At 44.1% G+C, this 21,188-nt stretch overlaps 1 protein-coding gene across 1 annotated transcript; it reads left to right on the top strand.

Annotated features, from left to right (window-relative positions):
* The first annotated feature begins 2,319 nt into the window (after positions 1-2,319).
* On the top strand, positions 2,320-4,401 carry BHLHE23 (basic helix-loop-helix family member e23). The gene has a single exon (XM_081010202.1). The coding sequence runs from the start codon at positions 2,914-2,916 to the stop codon at positions 3,655-3,657; it is 744 nt and encodes a 247-aa protein (XP_080866328.1). The 5' UTR covers positions 2,320-2,913; the 3' UTR covers positions 3,658-4,401.
* Positions 4,402-21,188: the final 16,787 nt, after the last annotated feature.

The raw sequence follows: 21,188 nt of genomic DNA on the forward strand, positions 1-21,188 counted from the left end.
GCTGGAGGAGACTCTTGAGAGTCCCATGGACTGCAAGAAGATCAACCCTATCCATTCTGAAGGAAATCAGCCCTGAGTGCTAACTGGAAGGACAATACTTTGGCCACCTCATGAGAAGAGAAGACTCCCTGGAAAAGACCCTGATGTTGGGAAAGATGGAGGGCACAAGGAGAAGGGGACGACAGAGGATGAGATGGTTGGACAGTGTTCTCGAAGCTACAAACATGAGTCTAAGCAAACTGCGGGAGCCAGTGGAAGACAGAAGTGCCTGGCATGCTCTGGTCCATGGGGTCACGAAGAGTCGGACACGACTAAACAACCACACAACAACAAATCATTTTCCTTGCAATTCTTTGAGATAGAGCAGAATCCACTGGGAAGTTATCCAGTTCAACCACAGCGCATTTCAATGGGGCCTGCATAGAAGGAATTCTTGCCCTCCTTGTCCTACTTTTGATGTCAGCTACCAAAGGGAGGTTATGCTTTTCAAACCCAGTCACAAGTGTTACAGGAAACCTTCCATGGTGATTCTTACCTTTGTACAGTAGGCTACATTCTAAGGGCACACCTTTCTATTCTCCATCCAGGGAAGAGTGAGTCACGATCGGATATTTCAAAAACACTCAAGGATGTGAACCAGGGCCAATAAGAGGCATGGCTACGGGGAGACCTGAGGACCAGGCAGAGGCTTGGAGGGCCATATTTGGCTCCCTGGCCAGATGTTCACCCTGCATGACAGTCAACGTCTGAAATTTAGCAAACGCCAACGTTATCCCCTTGTTCTCTGAACACAGCCACAAAATAGACCCTTAACCAAACCAGTTTTGAAGCCAGCATAGTAAGACCCCTTCCTTTGACTGCAATAGATGAGGAAGTCATTACAAAACACCTGCCCTCTCAGTCCCCACCTAGACTGCAGTGAAAGGGCTTAGGAAGTGTGGTAGCTTTGCTGCAGGAAACCACTACAAATCCAGGGTGTGGAAGCTAGAGTGGTGACTGGGAGTGGCCGCCGGGACCATATAACATTGGTCCTGAAAGACCTACATTGGCTCCCAGTATGTTTCCGAGCCCAATTCAAAGTGTTGGTGCTGACCTTTAAAGCCCGAAAGAGCTTCGGCCCTGTTTACCTGAAGAATTGTCTCCTCTCCCATCATTTAGCCCGGACACTGAGGTCCAGCTCCGAGGGTCTTCTGGTGGTACCTTCGCTGTGAGAAGTGAAGTTACAGGGAACTAAGGGCCTTTTCGGTAGTGGCACTCACCTTGTGGAATGCCCTCCCATAGATATCAAGTTGTATAGATACCTATACAACTTTTAGAAGACATCTGAAGACAGCTCTCTGTTGGGAGGTTTTTAATGTTTGATGCTTTATTATGTTTTTATGTGTGTGGGAAGCTGCCCAGAGTTGTTGTTGCTGCTGCTACTGTTAGAATAGTGACAAGCTGGAATGTGTGCAAACGAGAGCAACCAAAATGATTAAGAATTTGAAAAACCAAGCCTTATGAGGAATGTTTGAGAGAGTTGGCTATGTTTAGTTTGGATAAGAGAAGACAGAGATTAAAGCCATCTTCAAATACCAAAAGGGCTGTCACATGGAAGAGAGAGTAAGTTTGTTTTCTCCTGCTCTGGAGGGAAGGATTCGAACCAATGGCTTCAAGTTACAATAAAGGAGATTCTGACTAAACATCAGGAAGGACTTTCTGACAGTAAGAACTGTTGGACAGTGGAAAGATCTCCCTCAGGAGGTTGTGGACTCTCCTTCCTTGGAGGTTTTTAAGCAGAGAAGCTGGATGGCCATCTGTCATGGATGCTTTAGTGAGATTCCTGCATTGCAATGGGTTGGACTGGATGACTCTTGGGGTCCCAATTCCACTGTTCTGTTATTCATATTCCTATACTAGTTTACCTAAAAAGAGATCATGGGTTCACTGACCAGGCCAGTAAAATGCTATCTGGGTTTGTAATTCTAATTAAGCTGTAGGGTATTTAAATAAATACAGTAAAAAAGCTCAGGAAAGCTCTTGGCTGCAGGTCGCAATTCTCCACCGAGACAGGGTGGTCTCTGCTTAGCGCAAGGAAGGCGAGTCTTCAGTTTCTGGGATGCGGCTAAATGGCACTCCTCCTTGACCAGACACTTTTGCCTTCTCTTTTCCTGATGATTTTAAAATGCCATTAATTAAGCAGATCGCTCTGATTGGACGGCTGCTGAGTCCCGGCGGGCCCCTCGCTGCCATATAATGGGCAACTTGGGCAATGATTAATATCCCGCCCCCGGTCAGGGCACCGCGCGGTGCCAGCTGGCTCCGGAACGAGCGACAGGACCAGCCTTTCTCTGTTAGGAGAGGGACAGCAGAAAGCGCGACGAGCCGCCGCCGCCGCCGCCGCCCCAAGCTAGGCAGAGAAGTGGGGAGGCGAAGCGGAGAGAGACACCCCACTCCCGCAGCAACCACCCAAACACTCCGGTTTGGATCCAAGAGGGAATCGGGCGAAGTGAGAGCGCCGCGAAGCCCCCGGCTCCGGATCCCAGACGGCAGCAGGAAGGAAGAGGAAAGCGCGCGTCCGGAGCGCAGGAGCGGTGCGCACGGCTTACAAAGGCGGTCAGCACCCGATCCCCGGAGAAGACCTCAGCACCTAGACGATCCTCGAGTGGGGCACAAAGCCAGCCCTGGAAGGGGCGTGCAGGAGTCTCCTTGCCCCGAGGTGAGGCACGGAAAAGCGAAGGGGGCGCACGTCTTCTTCGCCCATCCCGGCGCAAGAGCGCACGCCCCGGGTTCCCGGAAGAGGGCCGCGGGGCTCGGAGCGGAGCAAAGCGGGCACCCTCCTGCTCTTCTTCGCGCAAAGGGGCGCACGTAGCTTCCCTCCGGTCCCCGGCCGGCTCGGCGCTGTGGAGAGAGCTCCGACGGGCGGCGGCGCCGATGAGCGTGGCTCCAGGCGCGCAGCTCTTCGCCGGCTCGGCGGAGCTGCCGGAGAAAGCCATGGCCGAACTCAAGTCCTTGGGCGGAGAGTCGTACCTGGCTCTGGCGCAGAGCTACAATCAGACGGCGTTCGCCTACGGCGCCGTGCGAGGCGGCGAGGCCGGGCGCGGGTACCCCGGCGGCGCCGGCGGCCTGGACTTCCATGCCGCGCAGTTGGGGAAGTCGGCGGAGAGCAGCGGCGAGCAGAGCTGCGACGAGGAGGACGCCTTCGACGGCGCCAAGGAGGGCAGCCCGGCGTTTGAGCGCGACGGCAAGCTGAAGGCGCCCGGTGCCCTCGGGGGGACCAAGAAGCCCAAGGAGCAGCGCTCGCTGCGCCTCAGCATCAACGCCCGCGAGCGGCGCAGGATGCACGACCTGAACGACGCCCTGGACGGCCTGCGCTCCGTCATCCCTTACGCGCACAGCCCGTCGGTGCGCAAGCTCTCCAAAATCGCCACGCTCCTCCTGGCCAAGAACTACATCCTGATGCAGGCGCAGGCCCTGGAAGAGATGCGGCGCCTCGTGGCCTACCTCAACCAAGGCCAGACGCTCAGCACGCCCATCCCGGCCGCGCTGGCCCCCTTCGGACAGTCGGCCGCCGTCTACCCTTTCACGGGCGCTGCTTTGGCCAGCTGCCCCGAGAAATGCACTGCCTTCCCCGGGGCCACCTCTGGCCTTTGCAAACACTGCAACGAAAAACCTTGATGTAGCCGTTTGACCTTAGAACAAACTCCAAAAAAAAAACCCCACCCGACTTCCCTTTTCACTCCATCAGCCCCGCCTTCTTGCCATCAGTTAAGTTGCAATTTTTTTGCTTTCAGCTGCTTTCCCGGCTTCTTTTGCTTTCCATCGTCTCCCCTGTGAAAATAATCCGGATTCTCCTTCCTCACCTTTCCATACACACATGCAAACCATGGTTTAATCATTTCACCGTCTTCCCCAAACTCTCTGTAGATTTTTCCCCCCTTTCCTCTCTCAGATCTGTCATGGATTAATTTTGTGCATAACTTTTTATTGCTACTACTATTATTATTATTCTCGTTTTGAGGCTGCCTTAAGCCAGGCTTTGAAATATGTCTCTATACCTAGAGTAAAAGAGAAGGGGAGGTTTTGGAAAGGAAACTGCAGTGAGAGTCTCTCTGGAATGAACCGACTTGTGTACAAACTATGCAATGTTTACAGAATGCAAAAGTTACTAAAAATGGAAAATATCCTCCAGATATAATTGGCAGTATCTGTACAATCAGACATTCAAATGACACCTGATCTTTCTATTTTATTTTATTTTCATTTTCATTTTGGGTGCCGCTTGTGAAATTCAAGAACGCTTCTTAATGGGTTGGTCAACTTATTTATACACACACACATATTTTTAAGCATTGAACCCATTCTTGGACTTTTGACTACAGTCTTTCTATTGTATGCTGTTGCCTGCTCTCTCTTTCTCGCTCTCTCGCATTTTCTCTTTTTCTCTGAGCTTTGGCAGGACCACTTTTCAAAGTCGGCCACACATCTTGGTAAACAAGGAAAATAAAAATTCATTGAGCTTATTTATATGTATTTATAATAAATAAAAAGGACATCAGCTAACTTGGGTTCTGTCCTAAATCTCTCAGAAGGTCAGTTTGCTAAGCAAACCAATCCTAAAAAGAGACATGGATGGCACTGAACTGAGTAAATCTTGCACCCTCTTCTTAAATACCGAGGGCATAACCTGGCCAGATTTAAGCCCTCTTGTTGATTTCAGTGGGAGACAATTAAAATGAAGAGTTGATTCTTCCACTGAAAATGAAGAAAATTATACCTGTGCATGCTTACACCCAAGTAACTCCCATTGAACTGTGGAGGACTGGCTGTCTCTTGAGTGAACAGTCATGTAAAATTGTCTGTGTGATTGCATAAATTTGGATTCTGCCCATAGGAAGCAATTTTTTTCCTAGTAGTTGGTAGTAAGTTTTGCTGATTTTAAGTGAAGTTTTATTGCAAGGAAAAGATATTTTGAATTGGAGTGGGACAGATTTGGGGGGTAGAATGGGACTGAGGATTCTTAACCCCCTGCTCCTTTGCATGGGAAGGGTCCACAGGTCCCTGGCAGCACACCTGCTGTGCATGTAGAAGTTCCCAGGTTCAATTCCTGGCTTCACCAGGTAGGTCAGGGAGAGATCTCTGCCCAAAATCCTGAAGATTTTGCAGTCAGTGTAGAGACAAAATTGGACCAGATGGACAGCTTCCTATGTTCTTACTCAGCAGTAAGTCCCACTGAAGTTTTTAGTTACAGTAATGTGCTTATCTTAGCTCTGCACCCTTATTCAGAAACGTTGCACTGAAATCTATGGAGCATCCTTCTAAGTAAGTATGTTTAACACTTGAGTATATATATTTTAAAAAAATCTGTTTCTCTCTGCATTCAAGATCTTTAATCTTCCACAGCTGTACAACCGACAAACCTCAGAAATCCAACGTAAGTACATTTGTGTGACCTTTGTCCATTGGAAATCAACAGTGATTGGACTTTGGGTCAAGTTGTGTCCGAGTGAGAAGCACTGCTTATTTACCTCCCCAACCCCAACCCTTTGCAACTGAGAATGAAACAGAAGTGAGCGTTGAACTTGATGGATCGGCACAGTTGACCAACAAGTTCTTCCTCCTGGAAGCTGCAGGGTACGCGGAGGAAAAGGGAGATGGAGTTGGATTTTAAGGAGATGGAAACCAACGAGGTGGTGTCCAGTGTCTTAAGAGTACGATCCAGTGGTCTACAGGAGGGAAGGCAGGAAAAGATTATGCAGTTCCGTGTGGGGAAGAGCAAGACTTGCACAGCTAAACGTGCGCCATCAGCTGTGCAAAACAGGTTTTTGCGCATGGGAACCAATGATCTTGTTACAGTGCACATTGCTGGGAAGGTTGCATTTCCTTGCAACTCTGTTGTATCTGCAATTTGTTTAATCAACAGTCATGAATGAAGCCTGTAGATTGGGCTGCTTACCTAGATACGCTGCCCAGCCTACAGTTGCAGTCTTGTGCACACTGATTTGTGCTGAATTCAGTGAATCTTTTTCCCAGACTTGATCTAGTTCATTTAAAGGGACGGTCTCCCTAATCAATACAGCTCAAGGCTGCTGGCAACTGTATTTTTGTTCCTTTGCTTGAAATACCATAGTTCTCATTGAAGTCAGGAGGACTTAGGATTGGCTAATATCTTGGTTTTGAATGGTTTCTTGGACTTCAGGCACACGAGAAATGGCATGTATTACTAGCAAATCGACGAGGCAGTAGATTCAGCCCATTGAAGACTACTATGATTAGCATGTACTTAAATGAGCTGAAATAGTTGGTGCACCCAATAGTCGTGTCTTTGGTCTTTCAGGTCTTAAGACGTGGCTGGTTTGTGGGTCATTGTGTTACTGCCTTTCTAGTATTTGCCTCATTGATAAGTGATGTCGAGTGAACTTTTGGGTGGGGAAAGCGAATGTCTGGGTTTGGGGGGATTTTCTGGGGTTTCCAGTGCAGTCATAATAAATACACACTTTGCGATTTGCGTTCGGATAGGAGAAATCTCACCATTCAATGTCAGAGCAGCCGCACAAATTGGTACAATGGAAGCCTCGGGGGCTTGATCTGTCCAGGGCTATTTAAGTTAGAGGTGGGGGGTGTAAGTATTTAAGGTTATTAAACCAATTTCCTGGGCTGTCGCAAATGTTATGCTAATGCAAAAGGGACTCGCAGTGCCTCCAAACCTGCTTGTCTCAAGCATTTAATTTTAATTAATACACTTTTTTTCCCCCAGAAGCCCTTTTTTTTTTACCTCATGTGTTTGCAAAAAAAGGAATATGTGATTAACCCTCATTCAGAAAGACATATGGTTTCAAATTGGTTCTTCTCATTTCCATTTTAATTTCTTCATTTTATTCTTCAGAAGCCTAGTTTATCTACATTCTGCCCCACAAAGGCTATATTAAAACAACAAAAACTGGTGGGGTTTTTTTTTGGGGGGGGGGGGTGCAATATCAGATACGTCCATAAAAGAAAGGAAGTGAGAGAAAGGGAAAGAAAGGCAGTAATCATTTTCAATATTGCAGACTGCTGAGATGCCAGAAACATTTGTGTGTGTTTTAAATAGAGGTTTAATTTAGGAGTGAATCATGATGTTCAGATAAACGTTTATTAATTCTGGCACAGAGCCCTAGAAATTAGAGTTAACTGGGATTATTTAAATGCAGAATGTTATTAATTGTTCAACTTTCACTCTTCCCACCCCCTCCCCGCCAAAGAACCGCAGAGTAAAAAGTATTTAAAGAGCCTGATTTTTAAAAAGAAACAAGCTCTTCTTCTTCTTTTTCAAATCAGCGACTTCTATTTATAACAATGGGATTTATAATTGCTCTCTTTTTAGATAATAATGACTGAAAAGCTTCGATTCTTCTACAACTGCCAGCTTATGAAAAAACCTCCCATGTTGTTAAAAGATGTACTGTCTGCGGCAGAGGTAAAATGGGGTTTTACCATTACATTATTGCAAGCAGAAATGTTGACTGAGTCAAATGCTACTCTGGTCTGGTGGATGGTGCGATCCAGGCAAAATTGAGCCCATTACGTTCAGCTGAAGTAGTTAGGTGAAATTTCTCCCAGTAGAATAAATGGGACTTAAATGTGCTTATATTTGCAGGTGGATTTCACCTGCCCAAAATTTTCAGAGAGGGGGGAAAGCCTCACATACGTTGACATGCCAGTCTTTCAATGTGAAACCATTTCCCACAAGCAGACCCATGTTCTATGAGAGAATTGTGATGAGACCTTGGAAGGGAGAATTGGTGATGGATGAGCGAAGGTTCCTCCATTTTCTTGTTGTTCTCTACGAATACCTGTTCTCAGATCTCTTTCTTGCTTTTTACCCAGCCGGCCAGTCTCCAAACCAACTGGTGTAGAAGCAGTGAGGGACTGTGGGTGTGCTTGCAAGGGGAAATCAGAAGGTCTGGGATTTAATCGCTCTCCTTTCCCACCTACCAATTCTCCCAAGCCCACGTTTATCTTGGCAAATGTTTTGGGAACTTCCGTTTGCTCAGAAATAATGTCCTCCTGCTCAGAGGCTGCAGCTTTCAAATTGGTCTACTCTGGAAAAGTCCTGCAGACCTTGCAAGCTTGCCTATGTCTGCTCCGAAGTGAGGACCATTGAATTCAGTGAGCTTTGCAACCGCTAGTCACTTTGTGCATTTTTTCAGTGGAAATAGCTTTTTTTTTAGTAACAGTAAAATCAGTCTCAGCAAAGTCTGAATGATACAACGGTTTGGGTTTCAGCAAAAAAAATTCAACCATGCTGATGCTGTGAGCTGGTTTTATTTGTATAAATATATCACTGGAACTTGATTAGAATATGAAATGTATTGCTGAACATATTGGCAAGATTTGTGTGTGTTTATCTGTGTGTATAGATATGGATTATGTTGTTTGCTCCTCATGTGGTAAATATCAACATTAACATGTGAATGTGGATAATCCCAAACAATTTTTCTGAATGCCCCCAAATGCATATATATCTCCCTACTTTTTTGGACATGAACCACTGAAAGGGAATAATTGCTAGCTGGATGACTGTCCACATTCACTGGTATATTGCTTTGTTTTTTGGACATTTGCATAATTCATATTGCGGAGACTAACATATAGTCTTCTTGCTCTCCGTGATGCAGTACAATGCAATATCTGCAATCTTCATTTAGACAGCAATTGCCCAAACTAACATAGAAGGAGGTTTGGGGTGTAACTGCAACTACAGGTAGCTGAAATTGGGACTGTGCTGGATGTGGGCCCCGCAGTTTTTTGACAGAGCCCTTTTTAAAATAAGGCTACAGCCCTATATGTTGGGAGTGTAAGAACTATTGAGTGCTTAGGGCAGGTGACTTTCTTCCAAATGAACATTCATAAGATCGGGCTTAGATTATGTTTGGGTTTAAGGTAGTAAATGTTTACTAATGTATTATTGGAGATGCTGTTGTATCCGGCACTGGGAGCCTCCCATCATCCCCAAATAATATTATTATTCAAATTTATATTCCTCCCAAAGGAACCCAGGGTGGCACAGAAATGGTAAAACATCCGAAAGCAATTCCAATGCGGATGCAGACATGGGACATGGTGGAGGAGGGCCAGACTAGGAGGAAACCACAGGTTCCCCATCCCTGAAGTCCATGGTTGTGAATTTCTTTGCACTGCTCTGTTAGCACAGGAAATAGGTACTTCGTGGTGTATTTAAACAAAATAGGCAAGTGTTTTCTGCTATCACACTTCACAGGGCACGCTTTATCAAGTGGGAAGGTAAAGGAAGGTAAATTTTAAGCATATACCGTATTGGCCTGAATATAAGTCGCAACTTTTTCCCAAATTCTGACCTTGAAAACTTAAAAGTGCGGCTTAAATTTTCAACCTTACAAAAATTGGCTTGTATGATATCGCTGCTGAAACAGACAAACTGTACAACAGAACAAAAAAACAAAAATGTTTTATTGCCGATTTGCGAGCTTGAGACTGTTGTGCAATTAATTCTAATGTCATTCATCATTTTCCCTGTTTTTTTACAGTGCAATATTGATTTTTTTATTTTGCATTTACGGTGCTATGAACAGGTGTTTAACCCATTTGTGGGTCCTCTCTAGGAATCGTAGGATTTTCTTCTACATTTGCCATTTATGGGTGTGAGTCCCTGCAGAATTTTAAGGGAGCAGCAATTTTAAGGGATTCAGGTATTGTCTCTCTCCCCCCCCCCATCCCCTGGAGTTTAAAGGTGCAGCATATTTGCGGGTGTGGCTTATATTTGGGTTAATACGGTACTGGAGAGCAGCCGACATGGAGTTGGCCTCCTTGTTTGATTAGAGCTACTGTTCATTTTGACAACCCTTTGGTCAGGATCCAAAGAGATGGTGATTGTTTATAGGATTAGTATTTCCCCCCCTTTTTTAAACCTGCTGTTCTCCATAAGGTTCCAGAGCAGATTGCAATAATTTTTTAAAAATGCAATTTTAAAATAAGTTACAGTGATTTGCAGAATAGGGTGGTGGTTCCAGGAAAAAAAAAAACAACAGATTTGCACATCTGGTAGGATTTTTAATCTCTCCCTGGCATGTTGCAAACTGGGTTTGTTTATTTGTTTGTTTTCCATTAGTAAGGAGGACTTGGTGATTTAGAAACAAGAGACCAAAATACCCCACATTTCCTAAATGTATAGAATAAGTTTTATAGTCTACTGTTTCTAGGGTTTCCTTTTTGTATTATGGGTAGAGAACAGACTAAAAGAAGTTTTTTAACACTTAAAAATTAACTTTGGGATATCTGCAACCAGTTATTGCTTAGTTAGGTGTGTTTGCAGCACCAGAATAATAATGGCATATTTTGTGATGGTGTAATGGCTCTTTTTTCTGTCTTTTTTGCTTGTGCAGTACATCAGGCCAAAAGAGACTGAAGTGCAGCCAAAAAATGCTTCTGATACCCAGTTTAGAGTTTGCACTTGTGTCCTGATTCCAAGCACTCTTGCTTTGAAGTGCCGTATTTTTCGCTCCATAAGACGCTCCATAAGACGCACCTAGTTTTTAGAGGAGGAAAGGTGGAAAGCCCTGTTTTTGGGGGGATCAGCTCACAGTTGTGCAGCTTCTTTTGCAAAGGGGAAAAGCCCCCTTTTTTTGATGATCAGCTCAAAGTTGTTGAGCTTACTTTGCAAAGGGGAAAAAATCCTGTTTTTATGGGGTTCACCTCACAGTTATGCAGCTTCTTTAGGAAAGGAAAGGGAGCCGTTTCTACAGTTTCCAGACAGATCAGCCAGTCACATGTTGCTGGGGAAACAAACAGCCTCCGTCTGCAGAACATTCAACAATGGAGGCCTGGGCAAGGGGGCAGGGCCAGCAAGGGAGCCAGTGATCAACCACACATTCGCTCCATAAGATGCATAGACATTTCCCCTTACTTTTTAGGAGGAAAAAAGTGTGTCTTATGGAGCGAAAAATACGGTAGGTCCCAATGATTTCAGTGGAGCAAGTATTTGGAGGACCACAAGCTTTTGAAAGGATGCACTACACAGACGTTTAGCATTGGAAGACTCAAGCAGTGGACGGGCTTCTTCAGATACTAGCTTTCAAATCCGCAGGGTTGTCTCTGTGGATTCTTATTGAAAGCGGTGTCAGCAGATCTATTTCAGAAGTAAGGAATCCCCTCTTCTTTCTTGATAGCTAGTCTTGCTTCTTTCTTGAAGTCCAGTAGCTGATGGCCACAGTTTTTAAAAAATAACAATAAAAGTAATCAGGTACAAGGAGCTGGATCGGGGTGCAGGGGAACGAGGGTGGGGTCCTAAGGTCTTTTAATCATTTCCCCTTCCTGTGGTACCAGATCCAGCCTCCTGTGCCTGCAGTTTCCATTGGAATGAACATTCGTAGCAATGGAACCTTTCCCCCCCCTCTGCTTCCAGAGCAAATAGCAGGCATGGCGTGGCACTGAGCTGAATCCGAAACAAATAATTGAAGACCCCTGTCTCCATGTCGGTCCCTTTACTGGGACAGCCCTCAATGGCTTCACTAAGGACTGATTGATCAGGAGTTGTTGGCCATGCTAACAAATAGAACTTCCATGTTCAGCAATAGTATATCTTTGAATGCCAGGTACAGAGGACAAGCAACAAGGGAAGGCTGTGCCCTGTTTATGTGCTTCTCTGTGGCATCACACCGGCCAGCGTTGGAAGTAGGATGCGAGACAGACCTTTGGTCTGAAGACTCCAACAGTACTCTTTGTTATAGTCATGTCATGTATCATACTTAGCCAGAAGAAAGGAAAGAAAGAAAGGAAATTATTCAATAGTGGTCAGACAGCTGGTTAGTAGGAGCTTTGTGCAAATAATTTCTATATTACTGATCCCAAAGAACATGAACTACAAATTAGTAAGGTGGCCTTTCCTACCTGCCTTCTGCTGGTAAAGGAATGTGCAAGCTTCTGAATTACACAGAACTCTTCCTTAGCCTGAGGAAGAGTTCTGTGGGCATATACCTCTTTAGCACCAGGATCTGGGCCAAGCTGTTTAGAATGGTTCAGTTGAGTTATATTTAATTGTGACAGATGGAAGTACTCAAAACCTCTTGAAAGACCTGGATCTAGAGGTCTAAAGGCCCTGGTTTATATTTCGTTCCATTTTCTTGCTAAGCCAAAATAGCATATTTTGACTTAACTTTGAACCTTCTTTCTGTGGGTACTGTACTTGTTAGGGAAGGTTTTGATGTGTTTAAAGGCCACGACACTAAGATTGCTTCCTGTGGAAATGGGTCACCGTGATACAAAAGACTTGAGTTCATGAGGTTCCCATTGTCTGCAAACACAAAGATCAGCTTATGACTCAGTGTGGATACAAACCTTTGACTTTTTAACAACTGGCTGCACATTTGTTAAACCCGTTTGCACTTTGGAGCCTTCTAAGCTGGAATCACTGCGTTTAGACAGGAAGAGCAGGCTCAAATCTCCCCATCTCATAAAGGATACTGTAGAAGGCCGACTGAAATGATAAGAGGGGTGGATGCAATGTTCTAGGATGAAAGACTAAAAGGTTTTTTTTGGGGGGGGGGGGTCTTTTCAGTTAGGAAAAGAACGGGACTTGGTAGATTTTTGTACTGTATAATGATGCACATTGTAGAAAAAGTGCATTGGAAGAAGTTTTCCTGCTTCTCAATAATTCTAGAACTTTGGGTCAGCCAAAACATGGATTGGCAGTACGGTGGTACCTCGGGTTACATACGCTTCAGGTTACAGACTCTGCTAACCCAGAAATACTGCTTCAGGTTAAGAACTTTGCTTCAGGATGAGAACAGAAATTGTGCTCCGGTGGTGTGGCAGCAGCAGGAGGCCCCATTAGCTAAAGTGGTGCTTCAGGTTAAGTACAGTTTCAGGTTAAGTACGGACCTCCAGAACGAATTAAGTACTTAACCCGAGGTACCGCTGTAGATTTCTGGTGGCCAAAAATTAAATAAATTAAAATCATGATGGTGTAATTAATTGTTGCCACCACGTGGTGATGAAGGCCACTCACTCAGATGGCTTTAATCATAGAGTTGCAAGGGAAGGTCTTCTAGTCCAGCCCGCTGCAGTGCAGGAATCCTGCTCTCAACTGTCCCTGGTTGAGCTTGAACCATCAACCTTCTGGTTAATAGCCAGACACACTGACCCATTGTGCCGCTGAGACTGTTAAAAGGGGATTGGGCAAATTTATGGAAGGAGGCGCAGTCTATGGGAACTGAGGAAGTTGCCTTATGCCAAGTGAGGTCACTGGTGCACCTGGCTCAATATTTTCCACGCTGAGTGGCAATGGGTCTCCAAGATTTAAAGCAGGGTGTGTCTTCCAGTTCTTCCTAGAGATAACAGGGATTGAACCTTCTGTATGCAAAGCAGATACTCTCCTGTGGAGCTACAGCCCTTCAGTCAGTGATTTCAGTTAGTTCAGGATGATGCTAGGCTAGAACACCCTTCATTGCATGCGTTTGCATTCCACTGTCACAAATGCGCTAACTGGATTCTCTAGGTTGCACCTGCAAAGGTTCTGTTTCATGCCTTCCCTGTTACATGGGGCTTGCAAATAGCCACTGGCCTGTGGCAAGTAAGTCTTGCTTTCAGATGAGCAGGTGAGGTGGTATTCCTTTTCTAGTTATATGAGAATGAACTACAGGTAAGCCAGAACTGGGCTGGTGAGCTAGTAAGAATTGATGCAGGCAAGGTTTCTTGAGAGCCAGTGTGGTGTAGTGGTTAAGAGCAGTGGACTCGTAATCTGGTGAACCGGGTTCGCTTCCCCGCTCCTCCACATGCAGCTGCTGGGTGACCTTGGGCCAGTCACACTTCTCTGAAGTCTCTCAGCCTCACTCCTCTCACAGAGTGTTTGTTGTGGGGGAGGAAGGGAAAGGAGATTGTTAGCCACTTTGAGACTCCTTAGGGTAGTGATAAAGTGGAATATCAAATCCAAACTCTTCTTCTTCGTTCGGCAAAGATATTTTATATAGCGGTTGGTTGGCTGGTTGTTGAAAGTGTTAGGTTGCATAGCTCATATCACTTAAAAACCCAAATAAGGGTTACCTGGCAGGTAAGAAATGAAATTATAAAAGCAAATGGGTCCATAGTGTTAGTACCAATTCTTACGACATTTAGGGTTGCCATATTCCCAAAAATGAAAACGTTTTTTGCCTTTTCTTTGATTGATTGATTTTTTAATCGTCCAACTTGCCATACATCTGGGTTTTCCTGTATATGATGCCGATTCAGCGAAAATCTGCACGGACACCATTTTGCTGCCCGATTCTCAGATATATGGCAGCCCTAAAAACGCAAAAGCAAATAAACGCACCTGGCAATTGAACCATCCAGAAAATACAAGGATCCAGAAATTAAACATCAGATACTTGCTTTCTGCTGCCTTCCTCCTCTAGACTTAAATTAATTTATTTGAAGAAAGTACTAAGCAAATCAAAGATGAAGAATTAGGGAGAGGTGGACACAAACTACTGTATTTTTCACTCTATAAGACGCACCAGACCATAAGACGCACCTAGTTTTTGGAGGAGGAAAACAAGAAAAAAAATATTCTGAATCTCAGAAGCCAGAACAGCCTGCATTCGCTCCATAAGACGCACACACATTTCCCCTTACTTTTTAGGAGGGAAAAAGTGAGTCTTATAGAGCAAAAAAATCCGGTAGTTCCTGTCTCTCAACCCCTCAAAAATTACAAGACTGTGGGGGTTTTGTTTTTTTAAAAAAACTTTTAAGTGTTTATTTCTGTTGTTTCTTATTCAGTTGGTTTGCACAGTGTAAAGGTAGTTTATTTTTGCTAGGTAAAATCAGTGCTTTTGATGCCATCTTACAGGAATGTGTATTTCAATTCTGACTGTTGCATACATGGTAAAAAAAATGGGGGGGGGAATCAGGGGGTGGATGACCCAGAATGAATTTACTTTAATGATCTTTTAAATTCCACTATTCAACATGGTTAACTCATGTTGTTGGTTTGAAATTGATTTGTCTATTAACAATTGCTTTCCCTTTCAATTTAAATTTTTTTTGGGGGGAGGGGGGAGCACACTGAATTCGTCCCTTAAAATGGATAGCAGTTACTCAGTAATCTCATCTTGAGAACTTTAATAACTGCCACTGTTGAATAGCTTTAGGAAGATAAGCAAAGGAATAGATGAAATTGTTTAGTAACTACTGCTGGTAAAAGATTTAATCAGGTAGACAAAGAAGAACCTTAAAAGAAAAATAATAACGCAAAAGTGAGTGGCAGGGGGGTTGTACTTTTGATTTGTAATATGATTCAAGCCTGCAAATCTTTTCGATGCAATTTTTAGCAGCTAATGAGATTAAAGGAAATTCATAATCATAGATGTGGATGGAGGAACTGGTTTCAGAGGATCCCTTGACTTTGACCTGCTTTTTTTGTAACAGATTTGAGCTGGCTATGTTCTGCTGCTGCTTCTTTGAAAGAAGATCTGTGTGTACTCCTTAATTGCCACAATCTGCTTCTCAGATAGAAAAAGTGTGTGTGTGTAGAGATTTAAACTTGCTTAAAAGCACCCTTCGAATAAGGAGATAACACCCCCTCCCCAATCCCTGGGAATTATAGGTCTTTAAGGAGGAGTTGTGGATTCACCCAGTGCTTTTTTTCCTAAAAAAAAATGTTTAGAGGTACAGCACTCTCATTTCCTACTCATATTGAAATACAGCCCCTCAATGAGGCCAAACTTAGATTCACAAAATGTTTAAGGGTATGCGTACCCCCAGAAAAAAAGCACTGGGTTCACCTCCATCAAAGGAATCACAAAATATTGTGACAAAGGTAGTTAAAACGAGGCAAAGTGTGTCATGGTGGAAGGGACTTTAAAAATTGCTTTCAGAAGTATGTCACACTTTAAGGAGGGATTTCTATAATTCCTCACCAAACTCCAGTTCCCAGCACTGTTCTGGTTAAACAGGTATAAAATGAGATAAAAGAAAGGTACAAAATTTAAAAATTTGTAATGCAATATCAGGGTGTTTGGGGGGTCAGATAGCATTCTGGGCTCTCAGAAGCAATCTGTTCCCTTTACGTCATTTAGGGGAGGTGCGGCGTTTTTATCCTTGGTTCATTATTTCTGGAAGCAGTTAGAAGACTATGCATGATGTGTGTTGAAGGAGCAAGACTTTGCCTTCTAAGATTACTGTCGTGTTCTGTGTGTGGGTGTGCCTTAGAAGGTGGTTCAGAATTCAGCTGGAGCTGCTTCTACACAAGGACTGGCCACAGAGAACACATGACACCAATTTTTCTATTATTATTATTATTATTATTATGCACTAACTTCCCATTTGCTTTCAAGATCACTTGGTTACTTGCAAGCTAAGGTTACTTCCGATTCAAGGTTACTAGAGTAGCCAATGCAGTGTCCTTCAGATCTTGATGGACTCGCATCAGCCCCAGCCAGCATGGTCAATTATCAAGGATGATAGGAACTGTAGTCCAAAACATCTGGAGGACAACATATTGACTATCCGTACCTTAAAGACACCTGCTTCTTGGAGAAAAGCAATGACAAACCTAGACAGCATCTTAAAAAGCAGAGACATCACCTTGCCGACAAAGGTCCGTATAGTTAAAGCTATGGTTTTCCCAGTAGTGATGTATGGAAGTGAGAGCTGGACCATAAAGAAGGCTGGTTGCCGAAGAATGGATGCTTTTGAATTATGGTGCTGGAGGAGACTTGAGAGTCCCATGGACTGCAAGAAGGTCAAACCTATCCATTCTGAAGGAAATCAGCCCTGAGTGCTCACTGGAAGGACAGATCATGACGCTGAGACTCCAATACTGTGGCCACCTCATGAGAAGAGAAGACTCCCTGGAAAAGACCCTGATGCTGGGTAAGATTGAGGGCACAAGGAGAAGGGGACGACAGAGGACGAGATGGTTGGGCAGTGTTCTTGAAGCTACCAGCATGAGTTTGACCAAACTGTGGGAGGCATTGGAAGACAGGAGTGCCTGGCGTGCTCTGGTCCCTGGGGTCACGAAGAGTCGGACACGACTAAACAACAACAACAACCTTAAAGCCAGGGCCCTCCACACCTAAGGAGCACCATTTGTTCAATGAACAGTCCTTTGTTCAGTGATCACTCTTCTAAGATAAGGCTATCAAAGGCAATTATACATGATTGCTATGTTCTACCTTCACATTTGGATGCAGGATGTCTCTGGGTGTCAACTGCTGGGAATCAGAAGTGAAGAGGGTGCTGTTGTGCTCAGTTCCAACTTGCAGGTTTCTCTTGGGTGGCAACAGGATGCTGGACCATATGGACCATTGGCCTGATTCTGCAGCCAGGCCCTTCTTATGTTCTACAGAAGTGAAATCTGTTGGGGGCAGGAATTTTGCCATTGAGGTACCCATGGCAGAGGAATATCGGCTTAAGGAGATCAACCAGATGGTTTCCATTATCCAGTGAGTTCTGAGTTCCTTATATCTCGTGCTTTAAGATATAAATGATGCTGTTTAAGGGTTTTTAATACTGATTTTCCAGCTCTGTTCAAGTGAGCTGCTTCCTTGGACGCTTATCATGGTTTTGTTTGTTCTTCATTGAGAAGATAGTAGTGGCAGATGAGCTTCTCTGAAAGATGATTTGCCCACTACTGCTGATGTTCCACCATAATGCGTAGCCGCAGGAGAGCTTTGGGTGTGCTCTCAATATGCACAGGGCAGCCATGTGGCCGATGTAGAATCAGTTTAATTTATTAGTGGCACAAAATCCACATTTCCTACTAAATAGATTTTGGACTGGAAGGCATTCAGTGCAATGATGAAGAAAGGACCAATAACCACTAGCGTATGTTTTGCAGGTAAAAGCTGTGACTGATACCGACATGTACCATTGAAAAATGACAGTGTGCATATGTATATAATATTCAAAGTGCCGGTTTTGACCCATAAAGCTTCAAATGGCTCATGTCGCAATACCTCAAGGACCGCCTCTCCCCATATGAAACCCCCCCCCGGACCCTGCAGCCATCATCTGAGACCCTTCTTCGTGTGCCCTTTTTCCATGAGAGGTCTGCAAGGTGGCAAGGCCTTTTCTGCTGTGGCTCCCCGTTGGTGCAATGCTCTGTCCAAGGAAGTTTGGCTGGCTCCTTCCCTACATATATTTAGGGACCAGGTGAAAATGTTTCTCTATAACTAGACCTTTGGGTGATTGAATATTCTATGGCCTTTTAAATGTGTTTGTGGGACGAAGGTTATTGGTTTGTTCTTGTTCTTGCTTTATTATGTATGTTATGCTCTCATTTTGTATTTTTATGCTGTGATCTTTGGATGAAGGGCAGTATACAAATTGTAATAGTAGTAATTATTATTATTATTATTATTATTATTGAGATTCCCCAGTACAAAATACAGTATGCAAGATGCAAACTGTACATCTTGGAAGAGGCTTTCAGTCGCACACATTGGAGCGTGCAGGCGCATGAGAAACTTGCACTCAAGCCCCAGGACACACAAGGCCTTTGGGGACAGCTGGGTGTATATATTTAATGCTTGCATGGACTGCTGCACTGGAGCTCCCACAGGAGGACAGATCATGTTTGTAAAGCACCAACCAATTATATCAATGAGAACTTCCGGCCTTCCCCCTACTTGATTTCAGTTTCGGCCCAGTTTTCATTTTTGCCAGTCTGTGGCACACGACTAGAATTCCGCCTGCCCCACTGCCTGCTTCCAGGACAGAGCATCCCAGAGAGTCACATGCCTAACCTGTTGTTCCATGAGACACAAAAATACGTTTGAGAACTGACAGTTAACAGGGTCACCATTTATCACTGGGCATAGTGAACACAGCATCTTCGGGCAGCTGTCCCTCCTAAGCCCACCGTTCCCCTTTGGGTGCCGCCCCAGACGGAGCTCTGTGCACCCCCTGAGCTAGCCTGCTTGGCTCAGGTGCCGTGAAGGATGCCACCCCATTGCTAATAGCACTGAAGCCAGAGTCAAGCTACCTGTATTTCCTACCTAAAATAATTTTTGAAACTTATTTCTTATTCTAAAGCTACAGCCCTGAGAACTGTAGACCAGGGTGCAAGACAACAGAGGCATTTTGAACGCACCATCTTTGAAATGCTTAGTGACCTTTTTAAGAGGGCCGGATTTATTTTTTCAAAACTCTCACCTTTAGGGTTGTGCTCTCTGCTGAAATATGAGATGCTGCCTCTGTACTGGCATTCTGCCGGCTTTTGAAGATTTACCCTTAATCTATTAACTCCTGTGTTTATTGCTGTGTTGTTTTGAATGGGATTAGTTTATTGTGTCTTTTTATTTATTTAAGGCATTTCTATGGCACTTATTTATTTGCATTTCTAAGCAGTGTATATAAAAAGCAACGCACAGGATATCGGACGATAGCTGAAAGAAGGGTTTCAATAGCATTTTAGTTTCGCTTTCAAAGAATCTTGATTTGCTGCGATGCACAAACCAGAGATCACAGAGACCACACTGGAAGACACTGTAATCTTGGATTGTAAAGCCAAGGTTTATAACATAACGGTTCAACATTACATATGGACCAGATCAGTGTCTACATGTGCCTGTCATACAGTTTTCTAAAGGTGCAAAGTCTCCAATATTTTTTTTAAAAAATCATCCATCAGTTGACATTGCCTCTCTATCAAACAATAACCCATTGTTCCATTGTTTGGCATTTGATGCTGTTGGTTATTGAAACATACAGTGAGCATATAAAGATCCCTCATTGGTCCATTTTGCCCGGTAGCAGATTCCCAAGATCCTGTGGAGGCTTTTCTTCGTCTTGCTGACCATCATCTCATTAGCTGGAGATGTTGGGGATTGAACCAGTGACCTTACGTTTTACAAGGCATATGCTCAACCACTGATCTACAGGCCCTCCCACTGAAAATCCCACGAATGGTATTCCATTGTCCTGACATTACCCTTAGTAGCACAATTAAAATAAGGGGGTAAATTTAGAAATGCTACTTAACTAAATGAAAGCAGCAAGCAAGCAATTTTGATTGATGCTATTCTAAACTGAAGCAGCTTGTTGTTGTTGTTGTTGTTGTTGTTGTTGTTACTTTTACAAGCATTAGCAAAACTTATTTGAATATGTATGGATTTACATTTCCTTTACTAGGTATAGCATTTTTGCAAGGGAAAAGCACCTTGGCAATGCATTTGAATCCCAGGCGAGTGCTGTGCTGTGTTGTGCTTTGTTTTGTTTTTAATTGCTTTAATGCAGAGAACAATTTTAATTACTTTGTGCAATTCTGTACACGACTACTCAGAAGTAATCCCCATTGAGTTCAATAGCACTTACTCCCAAGTATAGGATTGCAGCCTAAATCTGTTTGGTAGTCTTTCCATTGTGCATTACAAAGCAGAAAAGTTCCTAAATCCTGGTTAATGCTGAAAACACTCTGATTACAGTAATTTTGGTAATGTAAATTTATTTGTGATAGGTCTTTTGTTTTTAATCGCCTTTGGCAGTTTGTTGTGAGGGAGGGGAGAGTGGAATATGTTGAAGGATTTGTTGTGCTTTAAATCGCCCATTTTATCCTTCTCATTCAGTTCCTTTTGTGTAAAGGACCAAAGCATAAATACTCATTGGCAAATCTAATTGAATATTCTCCTTCCAAATGAGGAATAACTACAAGGGCAAACTTAGTCAGGGGATAGGGAAACTTTTTAAGGGGGACACTGCATTCCCTGTGGGCAACTTTCTAAGAACTGCATGCAAGTGGTGGGTGGGGCCTGATGAAAAGTGGGCGGAGCAAAGGATGTGACTCTTACCTTTGCAAATTTCGCTACATTCCAGAGATTTCTGTATGTCCCCTAAGGCAGGCACGTCCAACAGGTAGATCACCAGACATCTGTGGTAGATCACTGGCAGATCACTGGCTCCCCGCAAAGGAGCTCAACAGCTTTGGCTCCCCCCCCAAAAGCTCAGCCCATAAAAACGGGAAAGCTCAACAACTTAACGACTTTGACCTGAACCCCCCCAAAGGGGGTAGATCACTGCCAGTTTTTAACTCTGTGAGTAGATCACATACTCTTGGGAGTTGGCTACCCCTGCCCTAAGGGAAATGAGTGAAGCCTGGGGGTGGGGCCCTGAGAGCATCTCTTGATCAAGCATGCTCTTCATTTCAGATTAAAGTTTAATGCTCTTTAATATCCCAACAAGGGACCAGAAGAGACGTTGGGTTGGATCTGATATCTCCC

Source organism: Podarcis pityusensis (assembly GCF_964106645.2).
Source record: "Podarcis pityusensis genome assembly, chromosome: 6".
Classification (NCBI taxonomy): domain Eukaryota; kingdom Metazoa; phylum Chordata; class Lepidosauria; order Squamata; family Lacertidae; genus Podarcis; species Podarcis pityusensis.

Coding starts and splice junctions, on each gene's coding strand:
- BHLHE23 (XM_081010202.1), top strand. CDS start 2,914: ATGAGCGTGGCTCCAGGCGCGCAGCTCTTCGCCGGCTCGGCGGAGCTG.